Below are 14388 nucleotides of genomic sequence, written 5' to 3'. Positions count from 1 at the left end.
AGCCTGGGTGACAGAGCAAGACTCAGTCTCAAAAAAAGAAAAAAAAAAAAAAAAACAGGGAAGGGGGCCAGGTGCTGTGGCTCCCGCCTGTAATCCCAGCACTTTTTTTTTTGAGACAGTTTTGCTCTTGTTGCCAGGCTGGAGTGCAGTGGCACAATCTCATCTCACTGCAACCTCCACCTCCCAGGTTCAAGCGATTCTCCTGCCTCAGCCTCTGGAGTAGCTGAATCCCAACACTCTTTTGGGAGGCCGAGGTGAACGGATCGCTTGAGCCCAGGAGTTCGAGACCAGCCAACATGGGGAGACTCCATCTATATAAAAAATAGAAAACATTGGAGGGCATGGTGGCATGCACCCATGGTCCTAGTTACTCCAGAGGCTGAGTTGGGAGGATTGTTTGAGCCCAAGAGGTTAGGGCTGCAATGAGCTGTGATCGCACCACTGCACCCCAGCCTAAGAGAGCGAGAACCTGTCCTCGCTCCCCAAACAAAGGGAAGATGCAACATGATTTGGTGTACATTTTTTTTCCTGAGGGACTTACTGGATGGTCCCTTCCAGAATGAGGTACACATCCACGCACTGTGGTCAGCAATTGCTCCTGGTATCCCGACATCTCAGTTTAGTGAACTCAGGGTAAGACAGTGACTGCCCATGGTCAGCGTGGCAGGTGGGTGGGTCTAGCGAGGTCACTTCCCCAGGAGGGCATAATTGAGCGGCTTCCGGATCAGGTCCACGTGGGCCAGCAGCATGCAGCAGGCAGCGGCTGTAGCACTTCAGACCCAGGGCATCCCCATCAGTGTACTTGGCCTGCAGCAGCCCCAGGTAGGCCTCCCACATGTTGCCCACAGTCTTGCTGCAGGTGAAGCAGCGCACACAACTCCTGAGCTCAAGTGGTCCTCCTGTGTCAGCCTCCCAAAGTGCTGGCATGAGCCACTATGCCTGGCCTGATTATATATATATATATATATATATATATATATTTTTTTTTTTTTTTTTTGAGATGGAGTTTCGCTCTTGTTGCCCAGGCTGGAGTGCAATAGCGTGATCTCAGCTCACCGCAACCTCTGCTTCCTGGGTTCAAGCGATTCTCCTGCCTCAACCTCTTGAGTAGCTGGGATTACAGGCATGTGCCACCATGTGCGGCTAATATTTTTGTATTTTTAGTAGAGACGGGGTTTCTCCATGTTGGTCAGGCTGGTCTTGAACTCCCGACCTCAGGTGATCCGCCCTCCTCGGCCTCCCAAAGTGTTGGGATTACAGGCGCAAGCCACCACGCCAGGCCCGCCTGATGTATATTTTAAGACCGCTTTTGCTGGTGGAGGACAGGCTTTGTGTGAGGGGGAGGGATAAAGAGTGGGAGCAAGAGGGCCAATTAGAAGGATGTTGGGGAGGCTCGGGGGAGATGGTGGCTCAGGATGATGGGCTGGGTTTGGACAGGGCATGGAGGGGCTTGCAGGTGGATGGACTGTGGATGGTGTAGGAGAGTAACGAAGGTTTCTGCGTGAGCCCTGGAGGGAACAGACGAGATCACGCCATTGCATAGTGTGGTGTCCCTTACTGTGGGGTAGCGGACCAGGCAGGGAACAACTTGGGAGGAATCAAATTTTATTTTGGACAGACACGTTACTTCTGAAAGGCTAATAGATTTCCAGGCAGAAAGGTCATTGAGGGAAACCTTCTAGGGGTCTCTCTGGGAGGCTTAGATCAAGGAGCTGAGACCAAAAGGAGAATGGGAGGGAGGAGGCGAGTACAATAGAGTTGGAGGCGGGGTCCTAGAGGGGGATAGGTGGATTCCTGAGGGAGGAGGAAGGGGCTGAGTTCGCTGGAGCCTGGCAGCTTCTTCTGGAGCCATTGGCAGGGCAGATGTAAACAGCTCTGGGTGGGAAGAGGGAACCAGGATATCCTCCTGTGTCTTTACTTTTCTGCAGTCATCCTGGGTGGCTGCCAGATGGAATTCCTTGGATGTCATTGCTTGGAGGTCCCCTGCATGCCTGAAGGACACGCTGAGAGCAGGATGCCTGGATTCCATGGGGGAAGGGAAGTGCCCAGGAAAGAACGAAGCCCCAGGGGGAGCTTTCGGTGTGGGGGGTGAGTGGGGAGGCTGGGGTTGTAGCCGACATTATCCCAGCTGCATCCCAGGTTTGAAAGGCACCTCCTCCCCCAGCACAGGCATCCTGCCTCCCAACCCTGTAATTATGGTGCTTCCCAACGCCCAGCGCATGGTTTGCTCCCATTCTTTGGCTTCCAATAGTTGCAAGGGATGAAGGTGGACATCTCTGTGATTACGGAGGTGCCAAGTGGGTATTGACAGCTCCAGGGTGTGGATGGAGGTTGTGAAAACCAGGGTGGGGTGACGCAGGGTCTGGGTCATGATAGGGAGAGCGGGCAGCTGGGTACTGGGCTGGAGGATTAAAATAAGGGACGCCACATTCAGGGGTGACACATTAGCCCAGGCCTTCCCAACGGGTTTGACCAGTTCCATTCTGATGGTATTCCTGTACCACTGGGCTGGCCCCTCCTCCCCTTCTCCCCTATAAAGCCTCTTGGGGTTCCCAGTCACCCAGACTCAGCCCACCCCAGCTTTGGGGGCCAGTACATAGCCATGATCCTCAATTGGAAGCTCCTGGGGATCCTGGTCCTTTGCCTGCACACCAGAGGTGAGGTGGGAACAGAGGCAGGGACTGCAGTTTGGGGTGATGAGGGATGGTCAAGATAGGGGAGATGAACTGGACGCATGGGGTTGGGGACAGGAATTCAGGGGATGCAGAAGGTGCACCTGACTCACCAGAAATGGTTTGCTGGCTCCAATGTGGCAAAGTCGGGCAGGATTAATGTGGGGGGACAAGTTTCCTCGGAGCTGGGATCTGTGTTAAGGAGCTGGGGTCCTTGTAAAGCTGGGGTCTGTGTGCCTGGGGGCCAAGGTGTAACCCACTTTGGGTTGCAGGTTGGCCTGAGGACAAAGCCCGTGGGGTACCCCAACCAGGGGTGGTTGGAGCTTATTTGGAGAAGTCTGGTCAGTTTAAAGTGGGTCAAGTGAACAGTTCAGACCCATCGGGGTAGGGGTTCATGCCATTTTAACATCAGTTAAGTATTTACAAACCTACAGAGAGCTCTTTGAGAGTGACTTTTTTGGTCTGTTTGTGGGTCAGTTCAGGCTGCGTCCATCCAGACAGGCTCCTCCTCCTGGGGCTGGGGCTGGGGTGGGGTTGGGGAGAGAAGCCCTCACCACCTCTTACCTTTCTCCTTCCTCCTGTACAGGCATCTCAGGCAGCGAGGACCACCCCTCTCACCCACCCGCAGAGGACCGAGAGGAGGCAGGCTCCCCAACATTGCCTCAGGGCCCCCCAGTCCCCGGTGACCCTTGGCCAGGGGCACCCCCTCTCTTTGAAGAACCTCCGCCTCCCCGCCCCAGTCGTCCCTGGAGAGACCTGCCTGAAACTGGAGTCTGGCCCCCTGAACCGCCGAGAACGGATCCTCCTCAACCTCCCCGGCCTGATGATCCTTGGCCGGCAGGACCCCAGCCCCCAGAAAACCCCTGGCCTCCTGCCCCTGAGGTGGACCACCGACCTCAGGAGGAGCCAGACCTGGACCCACCCCGGGAAGAGTACAGATAATGGGGTCCCCCCAGCCGTTCTGCTTCCAGGCATCTCCAGGCACCCACGCCCTCTCCACCCTCTGATTCCCCATGGATTCTTCCCAATTTAGCCTGTCTCCTTAAACCTCTTCCTCATTCCGTCGGTTTTATTCTGAACCCGTAAGGTGGTGTTCTCAATATTTCCTGTCCCCTCCTGAGATCCGTACTTAGTCCTCACATCGCCCGTTTTTTCCTCTGACAGCCTAAGCCTACTCTCCTACCTCACCTCCAGGCCTCGGCCCCACCTGCCTCCTACCCGGTCTTCCTGCCCGCGGGATCGCTGGGGCAGGGCTGTGGTACTGTGTTCCCTTCTGCCACCTGGTGGCCGGCGGCAGGAACTATCAGTAGACAGCTGTTGCTTCCATGAAACGGAAAAATAAAAATCATGTTTTCTTAATTTTGAATCTAGGCTGCTGCTTTAACTAACGTTTAGGGTCTTTTTTACTTATTTTTATTTATTTGTTTTTTCTTTTTTGAGACGAAGTCTCGCTCCGTCGCCCAGGCTGGAGTACAGTGGCTCCATCTCGGCTCACTGCAAGCTCCGCCTCCCGGGTTCACGCCATTCTGCCTCAGCCTCCCGATTAGCTGGACTACAGGCGCCCGCCACCACGCCCGGCTAATTTTTTGTATTTTTTAGTAGAGGCGGGGTTTCACCGTGTTAGCCAGGGTGGTCTCGATCCGATCTCCTGACCTCGTGATCTGCCCGCCTGGGCCTCCCAAAGTGCTGGGATTACAGGCGTGAGCCACAGCGCCTGGCCTTTTTTTTTTTTTTTTTTTTAGACAGAGTCTCACTCTATGCCCAGGCTGGAGTGCAATGGCACGATCTCGGCTCACTGCAACCTCCGCCTCCAGGTTCAAGCCATTCTCCTGCCTCAGCCTTCTGAGTAGCTGGGATTACAGGTGCGCACCACCACGCCCGGCTAATTTTTGTATTTTAGTAGAGATGGGGTTTCGCCACGTGGGCCAGGCTGGTCTCGAACTCCTGACATCGTGATCCACCCGCCTCAGCCTCCCAAAGTCCTGGGATTACAGGTGCGGCCGGCACCTGTAATGGGGTTTCACCATGTTGGCCAGGCTGGTCTTGAACTGCTGACATCGTGATCTGCCCGCCTCGGCCTCCCAAAGTGCTGGGATTACAGGTGTGAGCCACTGCGCCCGGCCAACACTTACGTTTTTGACTATTCGGATGCCCTCTTCACAGTCCTAAACTTACGGAGACCTGAAAGTAACTTGAGTTCCTATCTTGCCCATATCCAGCACGTAAGGCTATGGGGCTCAGCAGGAGGAGGGTTGGAAATGTCACTATGCAAGTCACAATAACATTCAGGCCCACATTTCTCCCTTTCTGGGAACACTATATTGAAGAATGGGAAGGCAAGTTTCATCTCTGTTTAATGGCCTATGGCTTGGATACCCCTGGTGGTATATGCAAACCTTCCCAGGGGTGTGTCGGCAGGACCAGTTTTAAGGGAATCAGTTTCCAGATTAATATGTGCCCCTCCCTAGAATGAATCTCCTGCCTGTCCTGGGCCTGACCAGAGTGCCCTTCCCAGAGCGGCCAAAGGTCAATAGGAAACAAATCAACATTTCCCATCTCATTAAGAGATTCATTTTCTTTCTTTTTTTTTTTTTTTTTTTTTTTTTTGAGACGTATTATCTCTCTGTCGCCCAGGCTGGAGTGCAGTGGCACGATCATGGCTCACTACAGCTTCAACCTCCTGGGCTCAAGCAATCCTCCTATCTCAGCCTCTGGAGTAGCTGAGACTATAGGTGCACCACTCCTGATTAATTTTTTGTATTTGTATTGTTTTGTTTTGTTTTTAGAGATGGGGTTTCACCATGTTGCCCAGGCTTGTCCTGAACTCCTGAGTTCAAGTGATCGGCCCATCTTGGCCTCCCAAAGTGCTGAGATTACAGGCATGAGCCACCGCGCCTGGACAGCTTTTTATGTTTAATCCTTGTGAATATTCCTAGTTTTGATTAATTGCAATAATTGCAATACAAACCCAGTGTAGAATAACTATTTCTAACACTTGTTCAAGGGCTTGTTCACGTATTTTTTAAAAGGATGCTAACAGATATTTGCAATTCCCTGAAAAGCATACCCTTTGGAATGCTATTAAATGATTACAAATGTTAAATGTTGACTTAAAAATGTGCAAGGAGCCGGGTGAGGTGGCTCATGCCTGTAATATCAGCATTTTGGGAGGCCGAATCGGGTGGATTGCTTGTGGCCAGGAGTTTGAGACCAGCCTGGGCAACACGGTGAAACTCTGTTTCTACAGAAAATTTAACAAATTAGCCAGATGTGGTGGCCCGTGCCTGTAGTCCCAGCTACTCAGGAGGCTGAGGTGGGAAGATTGCTTGACCCTGGGAGGTTGAGGCTATAGTGAGCCAAGGTGGCACCACTGCACTCCAGTCTGGGCAACAGAGTGAGACCCTGTCTCAAAACAATAAAAATGTGCAAGGGACATAGTTTCTCAAAATCCTTCAAAGAGGCAGTCAGGTTAGAAGGACAGGAGCTCAGAGATCCCAGTGGTCTACTGTCAATCAAGTATCCGATCAGGGTTGGGGATGAAGAGGGGTTGAAAGAAACCGAGGTTGCATAACCTTAAATTTCACCACTTAGAACCCAGTTTGCTTATGTGGTAACTCTCATTAAAAACTACATATGAGAGGCCGAGCATGGTGGCTCACACCTGTAATCCTAGCACTTTGGGAGGCCAAGGCAGGTGAATCACGAGGTCAGGAGATTGAGACCATCCTGGCTAACATGGTGAAACCCAGTCTCTACTAAAAAATACAAAAAAAAATTAGCCAGGCGTGGTGGTGGGCGCCTGTAGTCCCAGCTACTTGGGAGGCTGAGGCAGGAGAATGGCGTGAACCTGGGAGGCGGAGCTTGCAGTGAGCCGAGATCGGGCCACTGCACTCCAGCCTGGGCGACAGAGCAAGACTCCATCTCAAACAAACAAACAAACAAATAAAAAGCCAAAAAACTACATATGAGATCGGGTGCAGTGGCTCACACCTGTAATCCCAGCATTTTGGGAAGCTGAGGCGGGTGGATTACCTGAGGTCAGGATTTCGACACAAGCCTGACCAACATGGTGAAACCCTGTCTCTATTAAAAATACAAAAAAATTAGCTGGGCATGGTGGCGGGCGCCTGTAATCCCAGCTTCTTGGGAGGCTGAGGCAGGAGAATCCCTTGAACCTGGGAGGCAGAGGTTGCGGTGAGCCCAGATCGTGCCACTACACTGCAGCCTGGGCGACAGAGTGAGACTCTGTCTCAGAAAACAAAAAAACAAAAAAAACTACATGTGGCCCGAATGAAACAAAACTAAGCTTAGGGTTTAGGAATAATCTGAGAACACGTAAGAATTGTAGGGTGAGCCTAGTAGAATTAAATAGGCCCCAAGCTGGACTGGATTCACCCATTCGTTCATTCATTCATTATCTTACTTCCTCAATGTGTCCACGAATGCCGGGTGCCATGGGAGAATATAAGAATATAAATAATAAAAATATGTAGTTTCTACTCGGAAACTTAAAATTGAGAGAGGCAGAATTTACAGGCAAGTTTAAATAACATCAAAGACAGTAAAAATGCATATGTCCTAATAATGACATGAGCGAGTGCCAGCGTAATAGCCTTGGCAGTAAACGCCGTGAGTTCAGAAGAGTCACGGTGAGCTGGACTAGTCAGGGGAGGCTTCTGGGTAGAGGGCCCGGAGTGGGACCTGAGAGAAGAACAGGCAGTGTGTCTGGAGGATGGTCCAGGAAGGGCGGACCCGGAGCCTCATGCAGGGCGCAGGTGCAGAAGCTGCCCCCAGGTGATGCGCTCTCGTGGCCAGACCCACCAGCTCTGGGGACCAGCCCTTGCACCTATGTGCATCAGCCTTCGTGTGTGCTGTTCCCTATGTCTGGAATGGCCTTCCTCTCCCAAACCAGCTGTATTTCTCCTCAGGGACACCTCTGCCTACACTACTCCCTCCCGCACCCCGCCAGACCCCCGACACCCTTCACCCCAGTCACCCTATGGCAATGATTTATTCATGTCTGTCTTCCCTTCCCAGGCCATGAACCTCGTGGGGCAGGGACTGTGTTCTACACATTTCTTCTTGAACCCCTTTACCATCTTTGTGCCTACGGACTCCCAGAGTGCTAAATCACTCCCAGCAGCCCCGCCTATGCCTCCGCAGGGACCTTTTCCAGGGACAGAGAGCTGGAAGAACTTGGAAATTTTTCTCTCCCACATCCTCACATGCCACCACCCTCCCACTCCCCCAGCCTGCCCCCAGGCCTTAACCAATGGTGGACAAATATGAAGGTGTCAGTACCCCAGCCCTCCATGAGACTTGGCTTGGTTCCACTCATGTGCTTGGGTCCCACTTTCCCACTCCCTTTCCACTCCTCCCCACCCTCATTACTTTTTTTTTTTTTTTTTAAAGACAGGGTCTCACTCTGTCACCCAGGCTAAAGTGCGGTGGCACAATCATAACTCATTGCAGTTTCGACCTCCTGGGCTCAAGTGGTCCTCCTGCCTCAGCCTTCTGAGTAGCCGGTACTACAGACACACTCCACTCACCGGGCTAATTTTTAAATTTCTTGTAGAAATGATGTCTTGCTATGTTGCCCAGGCTGGTCTGGAACTCCTGGACTCAAGCAATCCTCCTGCCTTGGCCTCCCAAAGCACTGGGATTACAGGTGTGAGCCATCATGCCCAGTCCCCTCATTACTTCTATTTATGTGTTTATGTATTTATTTATTTATTTATTCACTTTTTGAGACGGAGTCTCCCTCTCGTTGCCCAGACTGGAACGCAGTGGTGTGATCTCGGCTCACTGCAATCTCCACCTCCTGGGTTCAAGCGATTCTCCTGCCTCTGCCTCCTGAGTAGCTGGGATTACAGGCATGTGTCACTACACCCGGCTAATTTTTGTATTTTTAGTAGAGACGGGGTTTCACCATGTTGGCCAGGCTGGTCTCAAACTCCTCACCTCAGATGATCTGCCCGCCTTGGCCTCCCAAAGTGCTGGGGTTACAGGCATGAGCCACTGTGCCCAGCCTATTTATTTTTGAGACGGTTCTCACTCTGTTGCCCAGGCTGGAGTACAGTGGCACGATCACAGCTCACTGAAGCCTGGACCCAAGCGATCCTCTCACCTAAGCCTCCCAAGTAGCTGGATCACAGGCACACGTCACCACGCCTGGCCAATTTTTTTTGTAGAGATTTGGTCTTACTATACTGCCCAATCTGGTCTCAAACTCCTGAGCTCAAGAAACCCTCCTTCCTCCGCCTCTCAAAGTGTTGGGATTACAGGCGTGAGCCACCGTGCCCAACTTCTCATTAGTTTTAAATAAATCTCTTTTACTTGAATCTTTGTCTCAGAGCCTGCTTCTGGGGAATCCAACCTAGGATGCAAAGTATTTGCTACACACTATTGCAACTACTTTCTACTGCGCATGTGCCACAGGGCACTGTTGGTAAACACTCTACAGCTTAAGCTCTCGTTTAATTTGCATAATAATGCTATCATGATCACTTCACAGAAGACAGCAATAGGCCTAGAGAGGTACAGTGACCCATGCAAGGTCGCACAGGGGACAAATGGCAGAACTGGGATTTGAATTTAGGTCTGTGCTATGCTAACAACACTGATTTTAACCACGACATCATCCCAGCTCTTCTGTTTTTTTTTTTTTTTGAGACGGAGTCTTGCTCTTGTCACCCAGGCTAGAGTGCAATGGCATGATCTTGGCTCACTGCAACCTCCGCCTCCTGAGTTAAAGCAATTCTCCTGCCTCAGCCTCCCACATGGCTGGGATTACAGGCACCCGCCACCATGCCTGGCTAATTTTTGTAGTTTTTTTTAGTAGAGATGGGGTTTCACCATGTTGGCCAGGCTGGTCTTGAACTCCTGACCTCATGATCCGCCAGCCTTGGCTTCCCAAAGTGCTGGGATTACAGGCGTGAGCCACCACACCGGGCCCATCCCAGCTCTTTATTCATCTGTATAACCCCGACACAGAATACAGTGCCTGGGCCATCATGCACACTTCATGTGTGTTTTGTGAAAGGCTAAATTATTTAATGAAGGGCCCAATTAACAAAGAGTAGATCGGAATGATCGGAGTAAAATAACCCAAAGAAGAGAGAGACATGTTGGAGAGACAGGTCGGGGGAAAATTAGGGAAGATCTTGGTGCCAAGTGCAGGAGCTCATATCTGAAAGTCTCTCTCCTCTGTTAGAACTGTGCCTGGGCCCGGACAACATAACGAGACCCTGTCTCTGAACAAACAAAATAAGTTAGCTGAACATGGTAGGGCGCACCTGTAATCCCAGCTATTCCAGAGGCTGAGGTAGAAGATTGCTTGAGCTCAGGGGGTCAAATCCAGCCTGAGCAACACAGCAAGACCCCATCTCTAAAAAAAAAAATAAAAATTAAAAAAGGGCCAGGCACAGTGGCTCACACCTGTGATTCTAGCACTTTGGGAGGCCAAGGCAGGAGGATCGCTCGAGCTCAGGAGTTCGATACCAGTGTGGGCAACACAGTGTGACCTCACCTCTGCAAAAAAAAATGTTTAACAATTAGCCAGGTTGCCGGGCACAGTGGCTCATGCTTGTAATCCCAGCACTTTGGGAGGCCGAGGCAGGCGGATCACGAGGTCAGGAGATCGAGACCATGGTGAAACCCCGTCTCTACTAAAAATACAAAAAAAAAAAATTAGCCGGGCGTGGTGGCGGGCGCCTGTAGTCCCAGCTACTCGGAGAGGCTGAGGCAGGAGAATGGTGTGAACCCGGGAGGTGGAGCTTGCAGTGAGCTGAGATTGCTCCACTGCACTCCAGCCTGGGCAACAGAGCGAGACTCCATCTGAAAACAAACAAACAAACAATTAGCCAGGTCATGGTAGTGCATGCCTGTAGTCCCAGCTACTCAGCAGGAAGATCACCTGAGCATGAGAGGTTGAAGCTGGAGTGAGAGATGATTGCACCACTGCACTCCAGCTTGGATGACAGAGCTGTCTCAGAAAAAAAAAAAAATCGTGCCCAGGGTGGGGAGAAACACATACACCTCTGGGTATACTGTGTCAGGAAGCTATGGATAGAAAGGAAGAAGGAGGTCTGGACCCCTCAAACTGACCCTCAAGCCAATAAGGTGGAGTTAGTTAGGAGGAAAAAAAATTAATTAATTTTTTAATTTTTTGAGACAGGGTCTTGCTCTGTTGCCCAGGCTGGAGTGCAGCAGTGCAATTACGGCTCACGGCAGCCTTGACCTCCTGGGCTCAAGGGATCCTCCTATCACAGCGTCCTGAGTAGCTGGGACCACAGGCATGTGCCACCACGTCCAGCTAAGAGAAATTCTGAAAGAAGAGAGAAAGGAGGGAAAGGAACTGAGCCCCTGATGTTGCCTAGGGAAAAACCTGGGGCTCTTTACAGCATGCTGCCTTCTTTAATTCCACAGCACTGTGTGGGTTTCCATGCCTTTATTTCCTTGGAAAGTATGAGCTTCTTGAAGACAGCGACTGTGCCTTGTCTTTCTTTGTATCCCTTACTTCTCTCCTAGTACCTGGCCTAGAAGGCACTCAGTAAAGCAAATGATTAGCCCCATTTCACAGACAAGGAACCAACACTGAGAGAGGTAACTCACCTGTGCAAGTCATATCACAAGTGCCAAAGTCAAGACTGGATGCAGGACTGCCTGGCTGCAGACCAATTCTTCCCAGGCTGACATGGCAGGTAGGTGAGTGGGAAACAGAAGGGTGAGGCATGAGGCAACTGGAGATTTTAGTACCTATTAATAGGCAGTGGATCTTGGCACTCAAACAGGCTGTCTTCATTAGCTGGGGAGGAGACTGAGTGGGCCTGGATGGTATGGAGGTATTTGCACAGGGAAACCCATTGTGCTGGCTTATCCATTCAGATTAGACAATGCTGGTTCCTCTCTACCTGCCTTGGCTAAGCTCACCTAGGAGTAAATGCCGCAGGGACACCGTCACATCTGTGTCAACACAGAGTCATGGAATAACAGAATAGGATCACAGATTTACAGAACAATAGCCCAGAACCTTGGACATGACAGATAGTTATTAAATGCTTGGCCAATGAAAAAAAAAAAGAACCTAGAACTAGTATCACAGTAATATCTAATTATACAAGCTAAGTTACCTTGAGAAAGCACCAGGCACAGCCCTCAGCCTTTGGGCAGCGAATGATGTCTTTGGACTAGACAGAAGAGATGGTTGTCTGCCCTGCTTTGAAGCTCTCTGGCCAGGGAAACTCCAAACCATTCATTTGTTCATCCATTTGCCCACAATCAACATTCATTGAGCATCTGCTCTGTGGGGTGCTGTGTGATGGTGACAGTCCCAGGAAGCAGTTTCAGTCCTCCCTGCCCTCAAGGGGCTCTGTGTTTAGGGAGGACAAACATATACATCATGACAATAAAATTTGATAAAAAGTTAAATTAGAGAGGGGGCAAACCCTGACGTAGGAGCCCAGGAGGGACTCTTAACTTCTCTGCCAATTTCATGTTTCAAAATCATTAGACCTAAGACTCGCTTTGGTATAAACTTAAGCTCTCTTACTGTACATTTTTCTTCTGCTGCTAATCTTTAATTAAGTGCCCACCAGGTGCCTGGCACTGACTCAAAACTCAAAAAACTTGCTGAATTAAACCAAATGCACCTCCTGTGGGTTTTTTCCCCCTAATATCCTCAGAGGCAGTAATCAATTCCCTTCCTGAAATCCCCAGTCCCCACCCCATCCCCACCTTTCCTTTTGCAGCATAATCTCAACTCCTGTGATGGGGGCAGGCAGGATAGCATGGTAGTGAGATCAACAGACTGTGACTTGAGTTCTTGTCCCTACTTAGCCATTCGTTCTCTGTGTGACCTTGGGTTGAGACTTCAGGGGCATTTCTTTAATAACCTCTAAACTCCCATGCAATGCTGAGAGCCAAGGTAGCGGCTCTCAGGTCTTGTTCCAAGAACTGCCACCAGAGGGCAGCCTAGAGACTCCTCTCAGGTGTTTTCCCCCAGAGCCTTTGCTCTTTCCCTCACTAATGTCATCCACTCCCTGGGTCCACCATCAAGGCACACAAGTGTCCCCTTAGCTGTCAAGGTGACCATTCTAAGGTGAGCCAGGCATGTGAGGTGAGGCGAGACAGGCTCTGAAGCCCTCAGGAAAATTCAGGCACAGGTTGCTTGTCCAGGTGGACCTCACGATCATCATTTACACATTCTCTCTCTGATTATTTCACGAGCTGGTGGTCTACAGGAGAGGATACCACAGCCAGCCAAAGGGATCAGGGCCCTGCCCTCAGGATCAGGGCCCTGGCTTCCAGTGGGGGAGGAGAGAGATACACAGATGCTTACAAGGTATATGTAGTAGGATGTCACCTAGTGATGAATGGTATGACGCAGCTTAGGCAGAGCGAGGAAATAGGGATGGTCCAAACATGTGTGTGTGGTTTTTTTTTTTTTGAGACGGAGTTTCGCTCTTGTCACCCAGGCTGGAGTGCAGTGGTGCAATCTCAGCTCACTGCAACCTCTACCTCCCGGGTTCAAGTGATTCTCCTGCCTCAGCCTCCCGGGTAGCTGGAATTACAGGTGTTCACCACCACACCCGGCTAATTTTTGTATTTTTAATAGAGACTGGGTTTCATCATGTTGGCCAGGCTGGGCTACGAGCGAAACTCCATCTCAAAATAATAATAATAATAATAATAATAACAATAATTCCTGTCTCCTAGGGTCATTGAGAGAATGGAGATCAGTCCTGCATGGGCAGATGTCGGCACTGAGCTGAATGTTACACACTGCACAGGAGTCGGCGCCGGTCTCTGGTGAATATGTTCTAGTCCCAAGGCCCAAGAGAACAGAGCGGGACATGAGATGCCTCTCTAACAGGAGTCTGTGTTTCCTGGTCACCTCTGTGTGCTGGGTGATGCCTCAGGTGCCAGGGAGACACTGGGCAGTAGGAGAAGCTCCCTCCTGTGAGGAGCTCTCACCCAGAGGCACTCAGACAGCCCAGAACACAGGAGGGAAGATGGGCCACCATAGTCCCATTCCCAGGTGCTCCAAGGGCCAGCCCAGCCTAGAAGTCCCTCCTGGTACAAGTCTTTCCGGCCTGTCCTCTCCCGAGAGCATGTTCAGACTGCACCCTGGCCCTCTCTTTCACCCTGTCGAGGAAGCTGTGACTCTAATTCTGGGTGACCAGTAACAATAAAAACCACTAATAGCCCTAGTGGAAAGAAGGACTATTTAATAGGTGCACATAATGAGCAGACAAGGAGCGCTCTTTTCCCTCACACTCACTCCTCAGAGCAGAGAGGGGAACAGTCTTGTTACTGTGAGAGCTAATCACAGCCTCTGTGCGCCTCTCTCCTCGCAAGATAAGAGGGGTGGCCTCAGGGCGTGACTGAAACAGCCACGAAGGCTTTGGCCCAGGGAGCGACTGCCCTGCAGCTGACTCCCTGCTGCTTTTGGAAAGTGGTGGTGAAGGGAAAAGGCTCAGGGGAGGCGGGGGAAGAAAGCTTGGTGGGCAGAACGCCACTTGCCGAATTCTTCCTCTTTCAGGATTCAGTGCCCAAAGGTGCACCTGGCTCTGGCCCCAGTCCTCACTCCCATGTGCCGGCTGCAGTGCCCTGGGCCCCTCGGAGGCTGGCAGGGCTGCTGGGAGGGTGAGGACAGGCATGGGAAGAGTGGAAAGTGGGGGCTGACCCGGCCAAGCTCCAGGAGGCCATTCCATAG

At 51.2% G+C, this 14388-nt stretch overlaps 2 protein-coding genes and 1 pseudogene across 2 annotated transcripts; 1 reads left to right on the top strand and 2 right to left on the bottom strand.

Moving 5' to 3' along the window:
• Positions 1-686: 686 nt before the first annotated feature.
• Positions 687-1665, bottom strand: LOC115832279 (annotated as a pseudogene).
• Positions 1636-11298, bottom strand: PSORS1C1 (psoriasis susceptibility 1 candidate 1). The gene is made up of 4 exons (XM_012503177.2): positions 11286-11298; positions 3105-3134; positions 2786-2909; positions 1636-1991 (listed from the first exon to the last, which is right to left on the bottom strand). Exons 1-4 carry the CDS (start codon positions 11296-11298, stop codon positions 1700-1702), a joined length of 459 nt encoding a protein of 152 aa, XP_012358631.2. The 3' UTR covers positions 1636-1699.
• Positions 2279-4031, top strand: PSORS1C2 (psoriasis susceptibility 1 candidate 2). Its single transcript, XM_003272068.2, has 2 exons — positions 2279-2657; positions 3259-4031. The coding sequence occupies exons 1-2, from the start codon at positions 2603-2605 to the stop codon at positions 3612-3614; spliced, it is 411 nt and encodes a 136-aa protein (XP_003272116.1). The 5' UTR covers positions 2279-2602; the 3' UTR covers positions 3615-4031.
• Positions 11299-14388: the final 3090 nt, after the last annotated feature.

This window comes from Nomascus leucogenys, chromosome 22a, assembly GCF_006542625.1.
Source record: "Nomascus leucogenys isolate Asia chromosome 22a, Asia_NLE_v1, whole genome shotgun sequence".
Taxonomy (NCBI): Eukaryota; Metazoa; Chordata; class Mammalia; order Primates; family Hylobatidae; genus Nomascus; species Nomascus leucogenys.
The sequence above is the reverse complement of the archived record's forward strand: the minus strand, read 5'-3'. Positions and strand labels throughout refer to the sequence as shown.